The 27,508-nt window shown below is 40.4% G+C and overlaps 1 protein-coding gene across 2 annotated transcripts in view; it reads right to left on the bottom strand.

Annotated features, from left to right (window-relative positions):
- Positions 1-6,402: 6,402 nt before the first annotated feature.
- DPYSL4 (dihydropyrimidinase like 4) overlaps positions 6,403-27,508 on the bottom strand; it is a 59,699-nt gene continuing 38,593 nt past the window's right edge. For both annotated transcript variants that reach the window (XM_067465781.1, XM_067465782.1), the window contains exons 8-14: positions 26,166-26,286; positions 24,935-25,091; positions 21,719-21,860; positions 20,990-21,160; positions 17,968-18,147; positions 13,756-13,927; positions 6,403-9,926 (exon numbers count right to left, since the gene is read on the bottom strand). In XM_067465781.1, the coding sequence (XP_067321882.1) occupies positions 9,835-9,926; positions 13,756-13,927; positions 17,968-18,147; positions 20,990-21,160; positions 21,719-21,860; positions 24,935-25,091; positions 26,166-26,286 (1,035 nt within the window). In that variant the 3' untranslated portion in view covers positions 6,403-9,834. The remainder of the gene's footprint in view (positions 9,927-13,755; positions 13,928-17,967; positions 18,148-20,989; positions 21,161-21,718; positions 21,861-24,934; positions 25,092-26,165; positions 26,287-27,508) is intronic.

Here is a 27,508-nt window from a genome sequence, read left to right on the forward strand (position 1 = left end):
CTGGGTGAGTTCTTTTCTTTTTTTACTGAGTTTAGGGGGGCTTCTGGGGAGGGGGGTTAGTGTCCCAATGTTGTATTGGGACTTGCCATCTGTACACCCACCTCAGAAAGCACACACTTTCTGGGGTGGGTATAGACAGCCCCTCAGGAACATCCACATTATTAAAACACAAATGATCCTGAGATAAAGGGCTGTCTTGAAGCACCCTATGATGTATCCAGGGACACCTAATGGGTTTTCATAGCTGAGTGTGGATTCAAACCCTGGTCTCTAGAGTCAGAGTCCAACATTCAAACCACTTGACTCTCACGAAATGTTTTTACTCATCAGCACATTTTCACTGAGGACCTCTATTTATCCCAAGAGTTAGACCTTTTAAAGAAAATTGGATTTTCTTCTGAATAGACATATAAGGCATTGCTTTGTTAATTAACTGTTACACTGACAAAGTGTCCAATCCTGGGTATATCTACTCAAAAGAAATCCTTCATAGATAACTTACTCAGGTCCCTTCTACACTGCCATACAATCTGGGTTATCTGCTTTGAACTGAATTATATGGCAGTGTAGACTTGGATAATCCAGTTCAAAGCAGATAATGTGGATTATCTGTTTTGATCATATGGATCATATGGCAGTGTAGAATGGATCTCAGATAAATGTGTGTATGAAGCATCTAAAAAATTATATGATTCCCAGATTGAAACTTCTGCAGCCACTAATTCTATTCAGAAACCACTCCTATGTATTGTGTTGCTTTCCCCAAAATGTCATTTGCTCAAAGAGGTGGAGTTGGGTCAGATGAATTGTGAAAACAATTATGACAAAAGACTCATGCACAAAGCAAAGCCAGCCAATCCTGGTTCTGGAGTGGTTGTTTTTCTGCATCTCTTCTCCACAGTCTCTTGACTTTGTTCAAAACATTTTGTAATTGTTTTCAGAGAAGACATTATGGTACATTTTCACATTCAAAGGGAGCACAAAAGCAGCTGATTTTCTCTGCAGTTAATGTTAATTGCACGTGTGCTGTTTTAATTCTCAAAAGCTTGCCTGGAAGTGGTCCAAACAATTTGTTGTTTTAAAAAAACCCTCTTAAAATACAGCATCCATGCAAGTAGCATATTGTGTAGTAAATTAAATATTTCACCCAGGAGAGAACGAGAAGAGTTTGTTGCCATCTAGTGGCAATAAAGACCAAATGACATGTGGCTATAAAGGCCAAATGACAAAAGAATAGTTTAGCTAAAAATGTTGAATTTATTTAGTCTGGGTTCCTACTTCCATATTAGAGTGACTCTTGGAAACAAAGTTAGCCTGCCAACATTTCACAGATGAAAAAAGAGACATGTGTGATAGAAGCCCCTTCTGCACTGTCATATAATCCAGATCAAAGCGGATAATCATTATCTGCTTTGAAGTGGATTATATGAGTCTAGACCACTGGTTCTCAACCTGGGGTCCCTAGATGTTTTTGGCCTTCAACTCCCAGAAACCCTAACAGCTGGTAATCTGGCTGGGATTTCTGGGAGTTGTAGGCCAAAACACCTGGGGACTCACAGGTTGAGAACCACTGGTCTAGACTGTCATTTTGAACCATGGTGTTGAAGGAAAATTCTGAGAGTGCCTTGGACCACAAGAAGATCAAACCAGTCCATACTCTAGGAAATAAAGTCCGATACCTCACTGGAGGGAAGAATATTGGAGGCAAAGATGAAGTACTTTGGCCACATCATGAAAAGACAGGAAAGCTTAGAGAAGACAATGATGCTGGGGAAAATGGAAGGGAAAAGGAAGAGGGGCTGATCAAGGGCAAGATGAATGGATGGCATCCTTGAAGTGACTGGATTGACCTTGAAGGAACTGGAGGTGGTGATGGCTGACTGGGAGCTCTGGCATAGGCTGGTCCATGAGTTCACAAAGAAGCAACTGTATAAACAATAACACATTGTCATATAATCTAGTTTAAAGCAGATTTTCTATGGCATTGTAGAAGGGGCCTGAGTAACTTCAGAGGATGATCAAGGTGGCAAAAGATATTGTAAACTGCAAAACTTTCATGGTATACTTTTGCTCGAGTATACAGGGAAGTGCAAGATTCCACTAACTTCTTTCATCTCCTTTCCATTCTTAATTAAATTCACTGAGTGCAAACTCCTTTGCAATTTGAGGATGAAGGGAGGAATGGAAAGAGGAAAGAGACATTGGGATATTTTAAACACATCAAGCAAATGGAGAGATAGAGGACTAATGGAGACTGATGTAACCTCATTTGGACAGTTGGGCTATATGCCGTGAACTGAGAAAGAACCTAAAAGAAAGCACTGCATTTTCTGACATATATGACTACTTTTTAACCCAGGAAAATCTTCTCAAAAGTTGGAGGTTGTCTTATACGCCGGGTGTCATTTTATAGGATAGGTGCTGAAACTTCCGAGCTGGACTGGAGAATCTGCAATCACTGTATATCGCATAAATGGCAACGGCTGCATTCTTGCCGTATATGGTGACTGTATGAAAGCAGCAAGGGAGATCCTGTACAAGTACAGTAGAAAAAAAATCCACTCACCAGGATTTGTGGAAAGAAGTGACTTAATGCAGTCCTGATGACGTGGTGAGGGGGTGCCCCACCAGGAAGGGCGGAGCAAACTGCAGGCATCCAGGACACTTGGGGTATGGAAAAAGAGATACAGCAGTGCTGTGACCAGAAAAAACATGCCTCTTTCACCTGTCTGGCCCGCCCTTGTCTTCTATTACCGTACCTCCTTCTCTGCCTCTCAGATCTCGCTCCTGAGGACTGCAGCAAAGGGGCGCAGGCACACATGTGCAAGATCTGAGAGGCAGAGAAGGAGGTACGGTAATAGGAAAATTACCATATTGAAATCAAGTCTGATGTTTTTTTAAAAAAAATATTTGGTGCGTGTTGGAAGAGGGGTAGTCTTATACAGTGAGTATATCCCAACCTCTATTTTAACTGGAAAAGTTGGGGGTCGCCTTATATGCCCAGTCATTTTATAGACCGGAAAAAACCCCTCTCTCTATATATGCTTCTGTACTGTAGATGATGAGTCAAAAACTTGTGACAAAATCTCACCAGATTCCTGCTTCTATACTTCACACTGTCACTTGCTGCTGGGAAGGGACTTGTCTTGTCAACCTTTAATGACCGCTTTTATGGCCACAAAATTACTCCTTGGTGCAGCTGGTTTAATGTTAAGGTGGGTTTCAGGAACATTTATGATTGTGCAATGATCACACTGTTGTAAATGTGTCTAGAAAACAGTTATGTAGTCATTAAGTCTAACATATGACATTGTTACTGACTGGATGTCAGGCAGGATTTTTTTAATGTGAAATGGCATTTTAGGTTTCTATGTGCGTGATTCTTCTTTTCAGTCTGGAGTTCCTACTGAACGTGTCTGTTGTACAGCCCTGTAGTAAGTGGCAGCAGCATTTTTATGGATTGATTTATTTTTGCAAATAATGCTTCTAATAATCTTGAGGTTTCCTTTCCTGTCTATTATGAAATTGTTTGTTTACATCTGATTTAAGCATCAGCTGGGGAAGAGGAACCTACAGTCCCAAATGTCTGATCGGGAAAGAAAATATCAAAGATAAGTCATCAGTGGAAAACGAATAGTTGAATAACCAAGCGTGTCCTTTTGTGTTTCATGCTCCAAATGTAGTCCTGGTGCTTTCAAATGATTTTTTTCTTATGAATGAGTACATTTATGCTTCATTTAATTTTCAGAGAGCCATAGATTGTTTAGGCACAAAGGTTGAAAAACACTTGACGGGCATGAGTTACATCCGCAATCGCAACCATGTTTTCCATGTGAAAGGATGTTGGTCATAATTAGGACATAATTTCAGAGAGATGTATGCTGGATAACAGAGTTTAAAGTATGTTTTTAGACAAATCAGGGATAAATATGGTTGTGGGGAGAATTCTTTGTTGGAAATTGCAACAATATCATCAACAATATATCATGTCCAAGCCTCCACTAACTTCTTGTAAATGTGTATAATTGTTAACCTATATTGTATGTACATTTGGGTTTGCCAGTTTGACTTTGGTGTACCACCTTGGTGTGGGAGGGGCTTTAGACACAGGACTCCATTTTTGTTTTGTAATATGCTTTTAGACCTCAATGGAGGTGGGTGCAGTTTGTCTTTCAGACTTCATTGAGTACAGTTATACAGATTGAACTATATATGCTTAAAGACATTGGACTATGGACTAGTATTGTGAATATATACAAGTTGTTTATGAGTAAACAAGATAAGTTATTGGGTTGTTGTAGGTTTTTCGGGCTATATGGCCATGTTCTAGAAGCATTCTCTCCTGACATTTCACCTGCATCTATGGCAAGCATCCTCAGAGGTTGTGAGGTTATTTTTCAAAGAAGACTTCGTTCTTATCTCTGAGTGCATTTTTTTAGCTAAAAGGTTTCAAGGCGGTGTATATCTTTTGGGCAATTACAACAGAAATTCAACTTCAAAGAAACAACCTTCCTCTGCTAACCAAATATATATTTTTAGTGGCATGTCTTTATTCTTGGCAGTTAAAAGACATGGTTTTTCGATTTAACAGCTGAGTTACCTGTGTGCCATTACATGAATGCTTAGGAATATCACTTGTTCAAAGAGGTGACTTCTAATAAGGTAATGCTTTTGGTGACTAGTGGTTTTCAAAAGGTGGCCTCCACATGTTCATGGAGATTCACATTTGCCAAATGGATATGACATTATTTTTCCCTTTTCAATAAGGTTATGGTGCAATTAATTCCAATAGGTTATGGAATTTCCAATATTCTTACTTTTTACTGCAATCAAAAAGTCTAAACGTTTAAGTCCAAATAGGAACCTATAACAAAATGGGGGTTCCTCCAGATATGAAGCCTTAAGAGTGAGGATGAGTCAAACTGAGGTATGGGTTCAACTCAATGTAAATATAGATTTGACTCAATGTGAGTTGTTCAGGCAACAGGATTTCTCACCCCTTCACTCTTTTGCACATAGCCCATATATTATCTGGAAGGTCCCCAAGTTTCCAAGCAATAATTGTTGGATACAAGGAAGTTGCAATAAAGCTATTCCACTAGCTTTATTCATTCTGCAAGTGGATTGCTACCTTTGCATGCAATTGCATGCAACTTTGTGGAAAAATTCTTTTTAAGGCCTGTATCTGATTTGTAGGATGATATTTGTTTCTTGGCTTTGACGTTCAGATTTGATGGGTTTTTCTATCATCAGGAGATATTGTTCAAAGCAGATATTGTTCTTATATGACTGTGTATTTCCCCAATTCATAGTTTCAAAGGAAAAAAAATACAGTGTTCCCTCAGTTATCGCGGGGGTTACTTTCCAGGACCACCCGCGATAAGTGAAAAACTGCGATGTAGGAATGCTATACTGTATGTGTACAGTATAGGGGGAGAGAGGAGTGTGCGGAGCTATACTGTACATATACACTATAGCTCCGCACACTACTCTCTCCCCTTCCCCCCTCATTCACTCAATCAACCAATCCCTTCACCTTCTCTTTCCTTTCCTCTTTCCTCCTCCCTTCCTGCTTCCCCACTGGCATGGGGCTCTCACCCAGTCACCCTGAGGAAGAAGCCCTGGAAGAAGCTGCTTTGGTGGCCCTCCGTACCCCTTACTGGCGCCAGATGGGCTCTTCGCCAGCCACACACATGCCTCCCTTGCAGCCCGCTGCCTTGCCAGCCAGGGCAATGCTTCTGGCTTCTGGAAAGCACTGACAAGGGGTTCCTGGCTTGCCCCAGGGCAGCGCAAGAGCCTTTTTTCTGCTCCGTAACTCTAGTCTGTGAGTAACTCTGCATTTCAAGTCTGTGGCAGCATCTATGCTGGAGAAACAACACACTTTGATAATGGATATACAGTGTACCCTCATTACTTATATTTGAAATTCATTTTTTTGAAAACTCGTGAAACAGCGAGTCTGCATGAAGCGAACTACGAAACAGTGAGGGAACGCTGTAAATTGATCTTAGTGCATCCCATAAATAGCTGGTTATCATTGCCTTAACCCTAATTTCAGTACAACTGAAAAAATGTTCCCTATTAAGGTTAATGCATTTTTATCACCGATGTAACCCCCCTCTCCCCGCAACACAAAGCTACCAGAGCAACTCCCATTCAGTCATTTTTAAAAAATCTCCCTAAACATTTCAAATATAAAGAGATACAACACAAAAGTCAAATGGTGTGTAAAAAGAAAAGCGGAAAAGCAGTCTCCAAAACAAAGAGCCTATAGTGGGGATGGATGAAATGGCTTGGCTTCCCACTTCATTTCCCTCTGCTGTAGGTTAGCATGTTCATTAACACACACACACACACACCAAAAAGTAAGAGGATGGAAACAAGAGTCTAAGATGATTCATCTTGCTCCGTAATTTAGCTGATTTCCAGGAAACTTTATTGAATGTGTATGGCAAATCAAACCATTTTGTGTAACAAGTCACAGTCACAGTTTTATGGAATAATAAGGAATATATAAGATCAGCTTTGCTGTACATAGCTTTAAATATAATAAACCTGTTATAAGTTTTATAAAAAGTTCACTGTGTTCAGCTGATCTCCAAATACACCTACTTCCTATTACTTGGGAACAAAACCTGTATAAATAATGTGTTATTAAAAATCCAAGACTAACAAAAAAAAAAGCTAAAACCTCACTGGCACTTCGACAATTGTGTCCATGTTCCAGAAATTCAGCTTGATTTTTAAATGAAGTCTAAATGCATTTTATACCAGCTCTAAAATGACACTATGACATCTAATTCCATGAACATTTAGACCACACTTGTATTTCTTATATCCATGCTGTCACAATGATACTGAGTGACAATGGTTTCTAAAATATGTTCAAGGATCCCTTGGTGAGATCTTGCGCACATCAGTCAAAGTTTGTCATAAGCTACCTGTGGCTTGATATATACAGTGGGGGGAAAAAAGTATTTAGTTCTCCCACTTAAAAGGATGAGAGAGGCCTGTAACTGACATCATAGAAAGACCTCAACTATGAGAGACAACATGAGAAAACACATCCAGAAAATCACATTGTCTGATTTTTATCGAATTTATTTGCAAGTTATGGTGGAAAATAAGTATTTGGTCACCTACAAACAAGCAAGTTTTCTGGGTCTCACAGACAGGCTCCTCTGTCCTCCACTCATTACCTGTAGTAATGGCACCTATTTGAACTTGTAATCAGTATAATAGACACCTGTCCACAACCTCAAGCAGTCACACTCCAAACTCCACTCTGGTGAAGGCCAAAGAGCTGTCGAAGGACACTGGAAACAAAATTGTTGCCTGCACCAGACTGGGAAGACTGAATCTGCAATAGGCAAGCAGCTTGGTGTGAAGAAATTAACTGTGGGAGCAATAATCAGAAAATGGAAGAGATACAAGACCACTGATAATCTCCCTCGATCTGGGGCTCCATGCAAGATCTCACCCCATGGGGTCAAAATGATCACAACAATGAGCAAAAATCCCAGAACCGCACAGGAGAATGACCTGCAGAGAGCTGGGACCAATGTAACAAAGGCTACCATCAGTAACACACTACGCCGCTAGGCACTCAGATCCTGCAATGCCAGACATGTCCCCCTGCTTATGCCAGTATATGTCCGGGGCTGACTGAAGTTTGCTAGAGAACATTTGGATGATCCAGAAGAGTATTGGGAGAATGTCATATGGTCAGATGAAACCGAAGTAGAACTGTTTGGCAGAAACACAACTCATGCTGTTTGGAGGAGAAAGAATGCTGAGTTGCATCCAAACAACACCATAACTACTGTGAAGCATGGGAGCGGCAACATCATGCTTTGGGGCTGTTTCTCTGCAAAGGAACCAGGGCGACTGATCTGTATACATGAAAGAATGATTGGGGCCATGTATCGTGAGATTTTGAGTGCAAACCTCCTTCCATTCGCTTTTACTAATTTGTTATGGTCTTAATTGATATGCTTTTAAATGTTTTTATGATGTTGTTGGCATTGAATTGTTGCCTTGTGAACCACCTAGAGTCGCCTGCAGGCTGAGAGGGGCGGTATACAAATGTAGCAAATAAAACAAACAAATAAATAAATAATTCCATCAGCAAGGGCACTGAAAATGAAACATGGCTGACAATGATCCCAAGCACACCACCAGAGCCACGGAGTGACTTTGTAAGAAGCATTTCAAGGTCCTGGAGTGGCCTAGCCAGTCTCCAGATCTCAACCCCATAGAAAACCTTTGGAGGGAGTTGAAAGTCCGTGTTGCCCAGTGACAGCCCCAAAACATCACTGCTCTTGAGGAGATAGATCTGTATGGAGGAATGCGCCAACAGACCAACAACAGCGTGTGCCAACCTTGTGAGGACTTACAGAAAATGTTTGACCTCTGTCATTGCCAATAAAGGACATATAACAAAGTACTGAGATGAACTTTTGTTATGGACCAAATACTTATTTTCCACCATAATTTACCAATAAATTCGTTAAACATTTTCTGGATGTGTTTTCTCATGTTGTCTCTCATAGTTGAGGTCTACCTATGATGTCAATTATAGGCCTCTCTCATCTTTTTAAGTGGGAGAACTTGTACAATTGGTATCTGACTAAATACTTTCTTCCCCCAATGTAAGTTACTAGTAAACTGGAAGTATAAATTTTAAGTGATTCCTTTACAGCAATCTACTGGATGAAGGAGCTAAATTATTAGGATGATCTTGGCAGTGTGTTTGAAGCCTACAAGGCAAGTGTAGACATAGCACCTAACCATGGTTAGCACCAGCCATTATTATTATTTTGTCTTATTCCTGGTTAAGAGTGAAAATCAGCAGTGGCTTTGCTTGTCATCTTTCAAGCAGAGGAGCTAGAGGGGTTTAATCACAGTTTATTTGGTGCTGAAGTATTACTTAATCATGGCTTATTCAAACCATGGTTTGAAAACCTACTTCAAATCATGCTTTCATCTTCCAATCTCCCAGGCTATCCTTAAGCAAGGTTTAAGCATTTTGACATAATAGCTAACTGCAGTTAAGGAAAAAAAATCACATTGTATCTGCATGGTAGCATGGAAGCTGAATAGTCAGTGTTATCTAAGTAAGTTTTCTCAATAAAAACAAACAAAGAACAAGTTTTTTTGTGTTAAAACAGTACAAAGGTCATTCCTAGCAAAATTCAATATTACAGAAACAGCATGGATCACTGATAGACCAAAATACTTAAGAGATATGTCTTAGTTGTAATTTAAGACACAGCTAACAGTTCAGCTGAACACGATTCAAAAGTACTTCACTAGAAGTGTACATGTTTACATGCATGTCTCTGAAGATATCCTGCAACTCTGGAGATATATTTATAATACTTGATGAGAACTGTACATGGGGAATAAGTGTATTCGTTTTTACCTAGAGAACAAGAGGCGGGGAAATTTATATCCTGAGTAAGAAGTAAAATCATGTTCATATTCCTGTGGGGCACACTCCCAACCAAGTCCTTTGAACTGGCAGTATAAAATATCAAATGTAGTGTTCTTGGCAATTTCACTTTATAAACACTTGGTCATTTTAGTTTATAAAGCAACAGGTACTTGGGGAGTGCAGAAAAGGCAGAGGCGTCTAAGAATTATTGACAATTTAAAGGGAATTACTCCATAATCCATCTGCCTCAATGAAAATCAAGGCCACAAATTGATCAACAGTAAGTATTTTTAAAGTCCCATCTAAGTCAGAAAGAGATTTAAGCTACAGGACTTTAAAAAAAGGTTTATATGTAGCTGAGTGTGGCCATAATCAAATCGTAATCAAATCGTAAATTATTAAGACAGAGATGTGATATTGGAGCGTCCACCTGGGGGAGCAATAATCTTCTGCGCAGTACGTCTTGCAATGTGGTCGTCTGTCTGAGATCCTAGAAGAAGAGATATGTAAGTGAATGTCTGCAAATAAACACATCGGGAAACACAATGATTAACACACCATCTCACTATTGCAACTATGTGAGAACTACACAAACTTCATAGCCTCCAGTGGCACAAAGGGTTACCTCACTACCTTTGAGGATGCTTGCCACAGATGCAGGTAAAACGTCAGGAGAGAATGCCTCTAGAACATGGCCATATAGCCTACAACAGCCCAGTGATTCCGGCCATGAAAGCCTTCAATAATACAATCTGCACTAATTATCTCCAGGACTAATAGGTATTGCAATAGGGGTCCAGTTTTTACATGTTTTTTGTTGTTTATTTGTTCAGTTGTTTAGGACTCTTCGTGACTTCCTGGACCAGCCCGCGCTAGAGCTCCCTGTTGGTCATCACCACCTCCAGCTCCTTCAAGGTCAAGCCAGTCACTTCAAGGATACCATCCATCCATCTTGCCTTTAGTCGGCCCCTCTTCCTTTTTCCTTCCATTTTTCTCAGCATAACTGTCTTCACTAAGCTTTCCTGTCTTCTCATGATGTGGTCAAAATACTTCATCTTTGCCTCTAATATCCTTACCTCCAATGAGCAGTCGGGCTTTATTTCCTGAAGTATGGACCGGTTGGATCTTCTCGTGGTCCAAGGCACTCTCAGAACAACTTTCTTTCAACACCACAGTTCAAAAGCATCTATCTTCCTTCGCCCAGCTTATGGTCCAGCTCTGAGATCCGTATGTTACTACGGGGAATACCATTGCTTTAACTATGCGGATCTTGGTTGCCAGTGTGATGTCTCTACTCTTCACTATTTTATCGAGATTGGTCATTGCTCTCCTCCCAAAAAGTAAATGTCTTCTGATTTCCTGGCTGCAGTCTGCATCGGCAGTAATCTTTGCACCTAGAAATACAAACTCTGTCATGGCCTCCACGTTTTCTCCCTCTATTTGCCATTTATCAATCGGTCTTGTTGCCATAATCTTGGTTTTTTTAAATGTTTAACTGCAACCCAGCTTTTGCACTTTCTTCTTTCACCTTGATTAGAAGGCTCCTCGGTTCCTCCTTGCTTTCGGCCATCAAAGTGGTATCATCTGCATATCTAAGGTTGTTAATGTTTCTTCCAGCAATTGTAACCCCACGTTACATTGGAGGTTTTTCATCAGAGGGGCTGGAAACAGCAGCCAGATGTTTTCCAAGCAGAGGGGAAACAGACCACCATAGATCACAGCAGCTGCTTCCTGGTAATTGGGGACTGTGGGAATCAGGGCAAATTCCAAAATCCCCATACAGGATTACGGCCACAGAAAATTCAATTAGCAGTAAGTTTATCTAAGGTTGCAAGCTACTCTCAGTAGAAATGTCAATTGAACCAGATATTGTTTACTTCGTTAGAGGATTATACGTATTGATAGCTGAGAATCTGTAAAGTATATGATTCCACCTGTACAACTGTAGGACAAACCTTTATGCAAGTTTTTGGGTGGCTGAAATCAAACAGTTTCATCAGAATATGAAAAACTGAGAAAGTTAAAGGACTTTTTAGGGCAGGTGGAAGTTGGTGCTTAACCTCCCACATTGCAATTAATGAGATCGGAAAGTACTTAGCTGGCTGGACTTGGCCCAAAGATATTTTTGGACAGCTCTTAATAGCTAAGACTAAAAGAAGATTAAACACATCTAGGGTTTTGTGCTTGAATAGAGGGTAAGTATCATGTTATTCTAAATAATCACAGCAAAAAGTTTTTAGGATAGCACCACATTGTCAGACAAAAGCATTTATTCAAGTAAGGTGGCAACTGTGGAAGGTTAGGGGAACGTATTAGCCATTCCAAGAGTTCTGAGTCTACAGTGGCCCAAAGGTGGAGGTCAAAAACAGAGTAAAAATATCCTCATGTCCCCTAGAAGCTGTTGGAGTGTGTGCGCGAGAGAGTATTTCTATTCCTGAGGAAGAGAAGGGGTTATAGATAAAATCCTGGTGTGCTGCATGCAGCTCAGGACCCACACATTGCCCACCACTATCCTAGAAGCATTACATTTTCTTTCTTTCTTTCTTTCTTTCTTTCTTTCTTTCTTTCAGAAAATAGCTTTAAAAAGTATTAAATAACCATGTTACATTAACTGTATATAATATAGTTATACGAAGTCTAGAATTAATTCATATTTCCTTTTCAGCTCACTGGTATTAACAGACTCAAGTTAACACCAGTGAGGAGGACAATTGTGTAAATCCTGAATGAAATTTAAGGATTTCAGGCTCCATACCAGATGTAGTAAGATGAGTGTCATTTACCTTTGAGCCATTACCTTAACAAAATCTGCGGTCTGGAGAATAAGGGTCAAGGGTCTCGAGAACAAACCCTATGAGGAGTGGCTTAAAGAGCTGGGCATATTTAGCCTGAAAAGGAGAAGGCTGAGAGGAGATATGATGTCCAAGTATAAATATGTGAGGGGAAATCATAGAGAGGAGGGAGCAAGCTTGTTTTCTGCTGTGCTGGAGACTAGGAGGTGGAACAATGGTTTCAAACTACAGGAAAGGAGATTCCACCTGAAGATTAGGGAGAACTTCCTGACTGTGAGAGCTGTTCAGCAGTGGAACTCTCTGCCCCCGAGTGCAGTGGAGGCTCCTTCTTTGGAGGCTTTTAAGCAGGGGCTGGATGGTCATCTGTCAGGGGGTGCTTCGAATGTGATTTTCCTGCTTCTTGGCAGGAGGTTGGACTGGAGGGCCCATGAGGTTTCTTCCAACTCTATGATTCTATACTTGGAAAATGAGACTCTTGGATTTGATTCCAAAAGTCTGTATTGGGGACTGAGGATTTCTAGGCTTTTAGATTTTGTAGTCCCCAAAACTAACTTTTCCAAGATAGGCTCTTACTTAAGTAGCCTATGCAATGAGACACCAACATCCATGGGGAAAAGGTTCCCTGCCAGACTGGGGTTACCTGAAATGGTGAATGCAACTGAATACCATTAAGTAATAGAGCTTCAGCTCCTGGGATACTACAGAGTTACCTTGGAGGATTTAGATTTCTAGAAAGGTATGGTAGTAAATGTTACGAACAAGATGGGTTTATATTTTTAAATAGGGTTTTATTGCTGATAGTTTGAGATAATCAGGTTGCTATAAGGAATTTATTGGGTTTTAATCTTTTTAAATTTTTACTCTGTATGTTCTTATTGTATTGTTAGCTGCTTTGAGTCTCGCCCTGGTGTGGGAGAAAAGCGGGGTAAAAATAGACTCATATAAATCAAATTAAATAAATGCTGTGGGTTTGTTCTTATTTGTTGGAACAAGTACATTTTTAAGTGTAACTCCAGCCTACCTACCTGCCTATCTACCTACTTATCTATCGATCTATCTATCTAAGCTTTGGAAAGCATAGGGAAAGGTTAACACCCCTGTGGTATTTGTTTTGCTCTCTGTGCCCCTGTTCAGAAGATTTCACCTCACTTTCCATCCCTGTGATAATTGGATTTTGAAAAAATTGGCTTGTTATGGAATCAAGGATTGGTGCTAAAGCTTCAGTGGAGACACTTTCCCCCATAATAGCTCTTTCAGGAGTGAATTTCCCTTACGAGGGGTAGATTTCTCTCATTTCCTGTTGTGTCTCATTCTTAACTGTGAGGCATATCTAACTCAGATGTTTGTAACTCTGGGACTGACTGTATATCATAAAACTACCTAGAGGAACTATTAAATTTCTAGAGACTATTTTTTCCTTGGGTTTGGTTAAGTGAAACCACAAATATGGGTTCCACTGTTACAACTTCCTGTATTCTCTTTATAAACTTCACACTGCTATTTATTTTACCCCTAAAATCAACTTACCGGACAAGCTGAAACCTGACTGATGCAGGTTACGGACTGAAGGAATCTGTATTTTGCCTGAGCAGGTGGCTATTCTTGAGGTAGGAGTTGGTGCCACAGTTTTTGCAGTTACGATGACATCATGCACGGGTCCATCATAAAGCCCACGAGGAACACCATGAATTTCGGCCAGCTACAAAAGAAGAGGAAGAGCTATAACGGAGTGGAATGGTTAACAGGCCACTCTGGGACATGCTCATGAGCAAGTAGTCCAGAACTGTAACCAAAATGTTTTCAATGTAACTTTTTCCTTATCCTTTTGACAGAAGGTAGTTCTTTCCATAAGAGGAACAGATGATGAATTTGACCCCTGCCAAATGTGGATGGTGAATCCACTCTTGAGGCCCTTTCACGGTACTAAATTATTGCAATAATAATAATAATACTTCTTTATACCCCTCCACCATCTCCCCAAGGGGACTCGGGGCGGCTTACATGAGGCCAAGCCCAACAGTACAGCCGAGCAAATATACAAATATACAACATAAAATGTAATGAAAATAAAAAATAAACACACCAAACAATATAAATAAACACACCAAACAATATAAGACCACAGTAATTGAATCACAAAAAAGGTTTGAATACTCATTTGAATATTCAGATTTGATGAATACAGTATTTATAGCAATGTCTAGGTTTTCCACAATGACTCTATGATCACCTAAATAAATAAATAACAAAAAAAACTATGTTTTGATTAACTGCTAATTATATATCCCAAAACTGCCACAAATGTACATAGTAGTATCTCACAGTTATAGTGATACATAATTAAACTGGGGGATGGAATGGTTGAATGTTGGTTTAGGTCTCTGGAACACCAGGGTTTGAATTCCTTCTCAGCCATGGAAACTTACAGAGTGACCTTGGAGAAGTCACAACTCTATGAGCTGTAGAGAAAGACAATGGCAGACTACCTCTGGATAAAACTTGTCAAGAAAACCCTGTCACCATATCATAGTAATCAGAATCAAACTGAAGGCACATAATAACAAAACACAGAAGTCTCTGACTGCTATGGTGATGCATAATGAAACTAGGGAATTGAATGGTTCAATGCTGGTTTAGGGCTCTGGAACACCAGGATTTGAATTCCTTCTCAACTATGGAAACTTACAGAGTGAGCTTGGAGGAGTCACAACTCTATGAGCTGTAGAGGAAGACAATAGCAAACCACCTCTGGATAAAGCTTGTCAAGAAAACCCTGTCACCATATCATAGTAATCAGAGTCAAGCTGAAGACACATTAATAACAAACCACAGCAGAATGAATGGCATGCATTCCTCAAGATATTGAGACTGCAATATCGATCTACTCTAGCCAGCACAGTCAGTGGTATTTCATAACATGGCATTAGGGTCACCAACTTCGCATTAATGATAAATTTAGTAAGGATAAGGCTGAGTCATGACAGTTACATACAGTCTCCAGGATCAGAGATAGTAAAATTCTAAATACTGTTCACTGAGTAACTACTGTAGGAGACAGTTGTTGCCCTTGTGACTTGCCTGGGGGGTTCTTGTTGGACACTCTGGGAAAGAGGATACAATGGACTAGCTTGGCCTTTGTCTGATCCAGCTGGGCTCTTCTTGTGTTCTTTTTATGTTGTGTTCTTATTTGACAAGCGAGCAAGAAGGGCAATGAAAACAACCAGACTGAAAGCCCAGAGTATCAAACAGAATTGCCCAAACTAATTACCATCACAAGCAATCAGGAATCATCTAGTTTGGAGTCCCAAGTAGACAGGGAGTCTATGAACTTCCAGCTCAGCATAAATGAGGATGCATGTTTTAGGAACTTCATTCTCAAGATGATTAAAAATGACATTATGTGTGTTTTTCTTCCAGCATAACATTAATACAGTTTGATTGGTAGCAAATAGCCCACAGGATCTGAAACATCTCAGCTGGAAACAGACAGGGTTAAAAAAAAGTCATCCTCTCCTCTCAACTACACTCCTCTGAAACTGCAGAAATAGAAGCAGAAAATAATAATATAGATGCACCTGAAGCTAGAAGGATATATTCAGATGAAAGCTTTTTGTGCACTGAATGATGGTGACTCCTTCAGCATTTAATGCAACCACAAGGAAATAATATCTGCAGCAGGGTGGACATTATGCAGCCCACAAAAGCATTCTGTGCACACAATAGTGAAAAGAGCAGGTGAGGGTTACAACTGAACGCTGTGGGCTGCGTTCCTGATTGCTAAGTTCAAAAGAATAATAATCCAACACACCTGCAGGAGAGTTGGTTGGAAATTGCTAGTTCAGATTCCTGAAAGAAGGGGAAAGGATGACACTAGGATAGCTCAGTTTAATGTAATCCAGGCCCCTTCTACACTGCCACATAAAATCCAGATTATTGGCCTTGAACTGGATTATATGGCAGTGTAGACTCGCATAATTCAGTTCAAAGCAGATAATGTGGAATATCTGCTTTGATAATCTGGATTATATGGCAGTGTAGAAGCTTTGTGAGCATAACATTTCTCATTTAATTGTTTCATAAGAAAATTTTGTTAATGGATGCTAACTACTACTTGGGGTATGCCGATTATCCTAGATCTGTCTGTACAGATCTAGGGCAGTAGATGAGCCCTTAGCTCTAAATAAAGCTTGACTGAACTTTTTTTGACATGTCCAGCCTCTGGTCATGTTCCTGGACAGCTGTGTCAATTTTGACCTAGATTTCTAAACTCTGGGATCTTCTAGGGCAGGCCTGCACAACCTTTCCCTTTTCACGTGTTTTGGGCTTCAGCTCCCAGAGGTCCTGATGACTGAACAAGCTGACTAGGGCTCCTGGAAGTTGAAATCTCAAACATCTAGAGCAGTGGTTCTCAACCTGTGAGTCCCCAGGTGTTTTGGCCTACAACTCTCAGAAATCCCAGCCAGTTTACAAGCTGTTAGGATTTCTGGAAGTTGAAGGCCAAAACATCTGGGGACCCACAGGTTGAGAACCACTGATCTAGAGGGCTACACATTATGTAGGCATGTTTTAGGGGATTAAACCAAAGATTACTTTTAATATACAGCTACACTAGTTCCTTAGTTTTGGTTCTCAAAACTTAGTGTTGAGGAAATCATCTGGATTTGGTCCTTAAAGACAAGAACAATTTAATTCTTTGACTCTTGCTATGTATCTGCATTGTTACATGGAAGAAAACCTTTAATTTTAATGGGGTCTTTTCACCCTTTGCAAATGGAAAGAGACCTCTGGTGGTCCTGATTTTCCTGCTCAAAATCAGGACCACCAGAGGGAGCAAAACTCCTCCACTAAGAATCCTTGATTCACTTTATGATCATCATCATGTCTTGTCTTCTGAGTAGGAAAGAAGAAAGTTTGTTATGCATGCTGTATGTTAATAAAGAAGAAATGAAAAATCTGAATCTTTAGATGTTTTGGAATGGCTCCTGGAAGCCATCCTCGGCATGACCATTGGTAAGATATTGCACAGTTTAAGCCAAAGATCTTACAAATGCACATCCTGTGACAAAAGCAACAATAAAAACATTAAAGCAGCATTTTAAGTTCTACTGAATTAATTGATCTAATCTAGTTGAGACTAAAATTGCTTCCACACCGAAGAATCAATACACTTAGACAACACGTTAATTGCCATGTCTCAATGCTTTGGAAACCTGGGATTTGTAGTTTGGTGAAGCACTGTCCTAAAATGGAAGAACATTGCTTTTATTCTCCCTTTGATTCTTCTTTCTTCTACAAGAATCTTGTGTTCACTTCAAAGCAAAAACATTACATTTGTATCTGGATCCAATTCACTATTTTCTTTGAAATGTAAAGAATGGCAACAGAAAAGGTAGTATGCAAGCTTACACATTTTGCAAGGTTGGTATTGAAAAATTGGATCTGAAAGATTCATGGAGGCCTTGCTTATTTTCCATATCTTCAGAAACAGGTAGTGAGATTTAAAAAGGCCTAAACCAAGCTGTTAGTCACACTGAATCTAGTTCCATTAATGCAGTCTATCCAATTGGACTAAAATTTGGGCTAAAATCTTCTGAATACTTCAGTTCTAGAAAACCCTATGGTCCTAATTGTTCCGGTCAGTGCTTTGATTAACCCCATTAATGAATTAAGTAAGTATCTGCATGCAAGGGAATATTCAGTCAGAAATGCAATTGGCTTCATATTAGAAAAAGTTCTCACCCTGTTTCTTGCTTTTATTCTTTTGTAAACGAAATCAGGGAACGTCTTTCGAGGAACGAAGCGGCCAACGCCCTGGGTGACAAAGAGGTTGCCATCTTCCAACACAACCTTTCCTTGGCTTATAACCACAGTAGGGACACCACGGCATTCTATTCCTTCAAATATGTTGTACTCCACATTCTAAGAAAACCAAGAAAAAGAAACTCAGTCTCAAGCATAGTATCAAAAGGTGGCATTTTGGTGTTGTCAATGGGAGATAAATTGTGAATGTACAGAAACACTGATATTTGCATAGATTCAGATGACGACAGAGATAAATGGGAACACAATGTCACAATGTCAATGTCCATCACTGGTTCTCAGTCTGTGAGTCCCCAGATGTTTTGGCCTTCAACTCCCAGAAATCCTAATAGCTGGTAAAGTGGCTGGGATTTCTGGGAGTTGTAGGACAAAACACCTGGGGACCCACAGATTGAGAACCACTGATGTACATAATCTTCTCAGGTGATGTTAAGAAAAGTGTATAACTTCAAAATGTACAAAATGGGATTGTACACGCTGCTTGGTGAGGGTATGAAGCTGACATGATCACTATTTTTTTTGAGAAACTGCAAGTTGCTTCTGGTGTGAGAAAATTGGCCACCTGCAAGGATGTTTTGATGTTTTATCATCCTTGTCCCCACAATGGGGAGCTGGAGCTGATAGAGGGAGCTCATTCACACTTTCCCAAGATACGAACCTGCGACCTGTCAGTCTTCAGTCCTGCCACCACAAAGGTTTAGCCCAGTGGTTCCCAAACTTATTTGGCCTAACCCTAGAAATCTATTTTTCTAAATCTTCTCTTCTTTCTTTTATGCTTTTACTGCCCCCTTACAGTTTTTCATCGCCCCCAAATGCACTAGTGGCCATTACTGCCCCCCCCCCCCCGATTGCTGCAGCGCCCACCAGGGGGCGGTAACGCCCACTTTGGGAATCACTGGTTTAACCCATTGTGCCACCAGGGGCTCCATAGTCACTATGATTTCATGCCTGTCCACTGTAACTTGGACCAAATTTAGTCCCAATTATAGTGGACAGTAGACCTGAAATCAATGGGACTAGATAACATGGCATCTTAAGTGTATTCATTGCATTGAATCTACTCTAACTAGGGTGACAATTGGATTTAGCCTGATGCATTGGGCCTGGGAAATGTATAAAATATCTCTCATCATTTCAAATTCTTCACTGCAACCCAGTGATTATAGGCATCAACTAGGCTATACATATAATCCCATTTAGGCAATGTTAATCTTTGAAAGTCGTATCAGAAAGCTTTGAAAGGCAGATGAGCCCTGAGAGAAAGAAACTCCCCATTTCGTGGAGTGGATGTTATCATTCCAATGAACTGAAAAGGCCCCTGAGCGAAAGATTTTCTGTCTTGCAATTTCTCTGTTATTCAAAGAGTTTTGCATCCTCCTCTATCCTGGGCATGCCAGGATCACCAGAATGCCAGATTCATTTTCAGTCACTGTCCATCAGAACTGGAATTTATCTAAATCTCCCTACAGAAAAAGAGGTGTTAAAAATGAATAATGAATAGACTGCCCATCCTACAATGCCCGAAGTTGTCTTCTATGACTCTATCTCAGATGTGGAGCAGATCTGGAATCTGGCCAGTGCATACATCAGAGACTGATGCTCCAGGGAGGAGGAATGGAGGCAGGCTGTTAAGTTTGCTTTGCTGCAGAAGATTTTTCCTCAAGATGGAATGAGAAAAAGCCTCCTCTGAAATCCTGGAGAATTGCCAGCTGAGCTAGATGGACTAACAATATGAACGGGAGCATCCTATGTCCCACCTTACCATTCCATATGTAAAATACTTATCTAATAAAATAGTATATAACACATGCATACATATATAGCTTTACACTAATGATTCCCAAACTCTAGGCCTTCTAATGTTTGGACTTCAACTTTCAGAAGCCTCAGCTGCCTTGGTCAATGACCAGAAATTCTGGGAGTTGAAGTCCAAAGACCAGAGTTTGGGAAACACTACTTTAGAAAGGCAAAAAGCCCTCCACATTGTAAGGGACATGAGACAAACAAAAAGATAAATACATTCAATAACCATTTTCCTCAATTAATGACTTAAGGCACATAACAAGTATGAACTCACATATGATTCAACTCTCAACTGAAAACAGTGGGACTTGCTTCTGACAAGGCAGGCAAAGAGAACAAGCCCCAAGACCTTTGCACACTTATTCCTGAATTAAGTAAGTTTCATGTACTCGATTGCACTGTAAAGTCTGTGTTCTTGAAAATCCAACTGAATTCACTCCAACTTCATTGCAAGTAAATGCACATAGGATGTACATAGTGAGCACCAATGAACTCAGTAGAACTTCAATACGTCAACTATGGATCTATCAAAGGCTGCCAATTTAACTCCACCCAACACCAACTGCTTGATATATAAACCCATTTTCCAAGTTTCCAACAAACCTCACAACCTCTGAGGATGCTTCCCACAGATGCAGGCGAAACATCAGGAGAAAATGCTTCTAGAACATGGCCATACAGCCCGAAAAACCTACAACAACCAACAGCTTGAACTGCAGAAAATGTAGACTACCTACCGACCCCTACGTCAATCCATCCACCCACCCACCCATTGATGCCAGAAGGTCAAGACACTGTTAAAGTCACTGTATCAGAAACTACTGGAAAAACTAGCAGGTTTAACCTTATCAAAACAGAAAATATGTCTACAATTGGTCATCCTTATCTACAAATTCAGCATCAGTGGGTGTAATCAACCATGGCTAGAAAATATTTGGGGAAAATTATCCCAAAGCAAACCTTGCTCTTTGCCATTTATGAAAGGATGCCATTTTACTATGCAACTGTCTATAATAGTACTTGACTATCCCTGGATTTTGGTATCTATGGAGGGTCCTCACTGTACAATCCCTGTACAATTATGAAACTTCTAAATGGGTGAATGAAATAAAAATCTTAAATTTCTTTTTTTCTTTACCATGTTGTGAGTTTTTCCAGAGATAATCTTTGTAGCTTTAGGATTCCAAATAATCAAATCAGCATCTGAACCAACAGCAACCCGCCCTTTCCTGGGGTAAAAGTTGAAAATCTTTGCTGCATTTGTACTGGTCACTGCGACAAATTCATTTTCATCCATCTTCCCTGTTGCCTAGATATGAAGAAGGGGAAGGAAGGATATATTTAGGCTTGTACTTTCATCTCACCTCACAATGGCAATCTGTTTCAGGGGTTACACATGAATAATAATAATAATAATAATAATAATAATAATAATAACTACTTTATTTTTAAGGGACTCAGGGCAGCTTACATGGCACCAGGCCCAACAGAACAGTTAAAAAATAACACATTGAAATGCATATCAACAAAACAATAACAAAAACAATATAAAGAAATACAATACAACAACAATAGCAGTATATAAAGTATACATCAAAAACAACAATCCATTGCAAAGTTCATTGTCGTGTCATGGGTGACAGAGTGTGTGCACCCCTGAATATGCCCTAGATATGTCTAGAATACTTTGGGACTCTGTAGCAGCTCTCCAGGTCACACAAACCAGTACGCAAAGTGGGATCTATCAAAGGAGGACTTTCAAAAAGGACTAGTTTAGCCACTGTCAACTATGAGGTGATGAATCCTGCTAAGGCCTTAAGTTCTTCCCTTATGCATTTGGTAACACATTTTCTTCTGCAGTACTTACCACACATTTTTCCCAAATGATGGACATTCGTTCCTCAATGCCATTCGTTCCTTCTGGAATCAGGGTGAAGTTATCCTTCCCAACAGCTTTCTGTGCAGTGGTGAAGGTACAGTGGGCACTGCCAACCACCTGAAGGTCTCCACTAAATAAGACAAATCACAAACTATATGTTAAAACCAGAAAGGATCTTTGTTTACATATGCTGCCTTCCTTTGTTATCTTTATCTTAATTCTGACATTTGTTTCAATTTGATTTCTCACTGATACAATCAATCAAAGAGACAGTATGACCAGGACTGGATCCTCACTCAGTCATATAAACCTATTAGGTGATCTCAGGCAAGTCACACTTATCCAGCCTATAAGAAGAATGCAATGACAAACCGGTGTATCAAGTGCCTCAAGGAACATGTGATAGGTAGCCATAAGTCATGGTTGACTTGAATGTACATAGGAAGAACAACAAATAATAAATATTCAATTTTTTTTTAAAAAGGGTTACAACAGACAGGAGGACACCTATTAATTTTTTATTTTCCTAAATACATAAAGGAAGTTCATGGGCATATAATCCAGCCACGTTTTTCTACACAAGTGTTGATGGGAAAGGAATAGGGCCTTTTCACATTATGCAATTAAAGCAATATAATTCTACTTTAACTACGATAGCTGCATTTTATGGAATCCTGGGTATGTAATTTGAGAACTACAAGGGTTGAATGAAAAGTAATGCCTCCACCTTCGTAACTCCTCAACAAATGGCAGTACTGGTATGAGGCTGGTACTGGCTTGTTCAGTAGACTCTCCTCTATAGTTCCAACTTGGCAGGAAGCCTTAGTATTGAACAAGGAGAGTCTGCTGAACAAGCCAGTACCTGCCACATACCAGTACTGCCATCTATTGAGAAGTTACCAAGGTGGAGGCATTATTTTTCATTTAACCCTTGTATTAATCCCAGAATTCCATAGGATGATGCCAATGGCAGTGAAAATGGGACAACAGTGCTATAATTATGTATTTTGAAAGTGTCCTCTTCGCAGAAAGTTGCCTACAACAACCTGGTTGCAGAATTTCCACAGGATTAAGAACTCTGATAAGCAAGAGTTCCTAACTTGACTGATACATACAGTAAATACAGAACTCAGACCTCCATCAAACACTTCCCTGTCTATACAGAAAAGTTAGAATAGGAGTATATGTCCACGGTGCCCTCTAGACCCAGAGTGGGCTAGCATGACTGGTCCAGGGGCTTATTTTCTGCACCAGAACCTTCTCTAGGAGCTGCAGAAGCTCCCCAACAGAAGTGGTTGGAAGTCCTCTTCTTATTCTGATTATTTTTTGCTGTCAGAAGGAGGCTTTTACATCTGTTAACAAGATGGCTAACCTCACTTGGAGACTTACAGAAGAAAGTCATCTTTTTAAAAAACTTTTGCATAGAAACAAAAGGTAGTCCAGAGAGTCTGGAAAGGTCAAATCTGGCAGAATCAGCCAAGGCATTCCTGATCTAGACAACTGGAAGACAACACCCAACAAGGACTAGAAAAGTACAGGAAACAGACTGCCAAGTGTGTATTCATCATCGGTTTTGACACTGTCACATTTATAACTATGTTGAGTCCAAAATTGAAGATGGCAAGCTGAATGTCACTGCAGCTTAACATCTCAAAACAACTGGAGCAGGGACTGCCACTGATCGCTATCCAAAGATCAACATAGCCTGTGATTCTGTCCCCTAGCAACACTACAAATGGCTTTATAATTGCTCCATTTTTAAAAAGACACTAGGACTACAATTTATTTATTTATTTCCAACATTTCTACCCCGTCCTTCTCAACCTCCGAGGGGAACTCAGGGCGGCTTACAACGGCAGCAGTTTGATGCCAACAATATACAAAAACACATTTCAAACAACATTATGCAAAAGATAAAACATTAGATTAAAATAAATTTAAAACATTATTATTCATCATATAGCCATTTACAAATCTGATTTAGTGGATTCAGGGCTTAAGAAATCGATATTTATTCTCCTTTTGAATATACAAGCCTTACAAGCACTGTTTTGTGTTAATAGATTTAAGACCATCCCTCATAGTTCTAATCCCTACAAGACTGGTTTAAAATGGCCCCTTCTACACTGCCATATAATCCAGACTATCAAAGCAGTTAATCTACATTATTTGCTTTGAACAGGATTATATGAGTCTACACTGCCATATAATCTAGTTCAAAGCAGATAATCTGGATTTTATGTGGCAGTGTAGAAAGGGCCAATAAAAGCTCTTCAGGAACACAGCCTCATCTTTGCCTTACTCTAGATCAGTGTTTCTCAAATTGTGCTCTTCCAGATGTCTTGGACTCCAGCTCCCAGAAATCCCAGCCAGTTTGCCAGGTGTTAGGAATTGTGGGAGCTGAAATCCAAAATATATGGAGGAGAATAGTTTGAGAAACTCTGTTCTAGATGCTACATGTTTCCATTGTATCAAATATTTATAAAACAGGAAGTCAAAATAACAGAACAGGGTGAGGCAGCATAACTTCCTTTTTTAAAATCCGCACCATTCAGTCGGTTGAAGACATAGCGGAGCACTAGTGGTCTCGTTCGAGAGGCGGGAGTATAAAGTTTTGTCCTGACACAGTTCAGTCGCCATCATGTGTTGGAACAGTGAGGAGCATGCTTTTGCTGTTGAGGCCTACTTTTCGAGCAGATTTGGAGTGGCCGGCACACATTCCATACAAGACACTAAATCTTAAGAGTTTGACACCACATTAACAGCCATGGATCAACGCTATGGGATTCTGGAATATGTAGTTTTGTGAAGTATTTATCCTTCTCTATCAGAGAACTCTGGAGCCACACAACAGGCTACAAATTGAAGGATTCTAAAGGATGGAGCCATGGAAGTTAAAGTAGTTTCCAACTGTTATAATTCTGCAGTCTGAATGATCTCTCACTTGTTATTTCCATCTAAAGTAGGCTCGGCAATACAAGATTCAACCTTCTGAAAATGATGCCCACACACATTGTGTGACTATGTCTAAAGACTGTTCATCACCCTTTCAGAGAGAAAAAACCTTGATCCACAGTTGCTGCAGTCCAAACATAGAAATGTAAATGTCCTTTTGGAACTATCTCAAGCTTTTCTTATTTTACCTGTTATGTACCTTTGCTGTGACCATTCATGGAAAGGGAACTTTTTTCCTTGATGACTTACCATGCTAAGAGCGAGGTGAGGTAATCAGGTGTGGAGGGATCTGGACTAAGGGGAGGAGAGGTCACAAAAGCAGCTGCTTTGGCCCAGTTCTTACTCCAGTAATGTGAACCATCGGTACCAAGGCTGGCAGTGATAGGCTCCCCATATACAACAGTGCCTAGAGAGAAAGAGAGAGATCAGAGATGACCATCCTTTCCATCTAATTCCAAGGAAGCCTCCTGAACCCTGGACCAGTGCCTGGCCGCTGTGATGGACTGCATGAGGGTTAACAAGATGAAGCTTAATCCTGACAAGACAGCGGTCCTCCAAGTCAGTTGTGTAGCCAATCAGAGTATAGGGTGGCAACCTGTGCTTGATAGGGTTACACTCCCCCTGATAACACAAGTCTGCAGTATGGGAGTCCTCCTGGATTCACCATTGGTGCTTGATGCTCAGGTGTCGGCAGTGGCTAGGAGGGCCTTTGCACAATTAAAGCTTGTGCGCCAGCTGTGCCTGTACCTCATGAAGTCTGATTTGGCCATAGTGGTCCATGCCCCAGTTACCTCCAGATTAGATTACTGTAATGCACTCTATGTGGGGCTCCCTTTGAAGACGGCCCAGAAATTACATTTGGTGCAAAGGTCGGCAGACAGATTACTAACTGGAGCAAGTTACAGAGAGTGGTCAACTCCCCTATTTAAACAGCTCCACTAGCTGCTGATAAGTTTCTGGTCCCAACTCAAGGTGCAGGTTATCACCTACAAAGCCCTATCTTTGCATCACATCTTCCCCTACAAACCAGCGCAAGTCTTGAGATCTTCTGGGAGGCTCTTCTCTCGCTTCCATCTCGATCTCAAGCACAATTGGTAGGGACGAGGGAAAGGGCCTTCTCGGTGGTTGCCCCCTGGCTCTTGAATTCTCTCCTTAGGGAGATTAGACTGGCACCCACCCTGTCCGCTTTTTGCAAGGACCTAAAAACGTGGATGTTCCACTGTGCCTATGATTAAGCAGTTCATCAGATAATTTGACCCTAACTTACCAACAGCTCCTGCACTTTAGTACTGCCCTCTGCCATATAATCCTGACATTTTAATGCCAAAGGATATTACTCTTCCAGCCTACCTCTTATTGGATTTTGCACTTTCCTCAGCCCTATCCAGAAACTTCTGCACAAGTGAGGCTTCCTGGAGGAGCGCATACACAGACAAGCTGCTATTCCTCATCCATATAATAAATATGAAATGTCACCTACCTTTTCTCTTGGCTTGGGCTATGACATCAGCAGCCCCTTTGCTCATGACCTTTGTGATATATAAAGGGCAATTGGCTTGTTTTGCTATTGTAATAGCACGGTACACTGCTTCCGTTTCAACCTTGAGAAACATGAATACAGTCAGATACTTACTGCAAAATATTTTTTTCAGCTAAATTGCTATGCCTAGAGACTATGGCATAGATTACCAGAATGATGGAGTGTGCTGCTTATTGTACGCAGTATTTTTTGTCCTAATTGAATTCTGTAGAGAAATTGTGGTTCCAGGAAAATATGGGGAATTTGGCATTGCATTACAGTGCTTTTAAAAGTTATAAATAATTTAGTCAGACAATAATTACTGTGGGTATTTGAAAATATGAATGGTATCCACACGCTTATTCGGAAGTGTATCTCTTGCTTTCAAAGAGGCTTAGTTCCTAATTAGCACGTTTGCAAGTAAAGCTGAACAGCAGAGCTTGGTAAAGGTATTTTTGACCACAACTCCTAGAATTCCTAGCTAGCAAATCATTCGTTAGGGGATTCTAGGAACTGTAATCCAAAAATAATTGTTCAAGCTTTTATCCCAATAATATTAACAACAACAACTTAATAGTAACACTTTATTTATATTCTGCCCTATCTGTCCAAGGGGACTCAGGGCGAATTCCAGCATATACAGACACAGGCAAACATTAAATGCCTTGAAACAATGAAACAGATACACAAACAAAGGCAAAGGTTTCCCCTTCATCTCCCGTTCTGGGGAAGGTGCTCATCTCCATTTCTAAGCCAAAGAACCTGTGTTGTCTGTAAACACCTCCTAGTAATGTGGCTGGCATGACTGCACTGAGTGCCATTTACCTGAGGCAGTATCTATTTATCTACTCACATTTGCATGTTTTCGATCTGCTAGGTTGGCAGGAGCTGGGGCTAACAGAGGGAGCTCACCCCATCCTGTGGTCATTATGTGCAGGTGACCAATAAGTTTGGGCCACATGCGGTGGAATATAACTGAGTGTGCTTTAGAATACATGATGTTCTCGCCCTTGTTCACTCTCTGGGGTGGTGAGAGTTGGAGAATCCATGCTCTCTGCATTTATGTGATGCATACAAGGACTACATTCTGCAGCTGAGAGGAAAAAGGTATCCACCTCAAGCTGGAATCATTCTGAGGTCTGAGATCCTCCCATAACTGTTGAAGTCTGGAAGAAGAACACAAAGTGCTGGTTATGGAGCAAAACTCAATCTTTCTGCCAACCTAGCAGTTCGAGAAGAAGCAAATGTGAGTAGATAAATTGGTACTGCTTCAATGGAAAAAGGCAAAAGATGCTCCAAGAACG

The sequence above is a fragment of the Anolis sagrei genome, chromosome 3, assembly GCF_037176765.1.
Source record: "Anolis sagrei isolate rAnoSag1 chromosome 3, rAnoSag1.mat, whole genome shotgun sequence".
Taxonomy (NCBI): Eukaryota; Metazoa; Chordata; class Lepidosauria; order Squamata; family Dactyloidae; genus Anolis; species Anolis sagrei.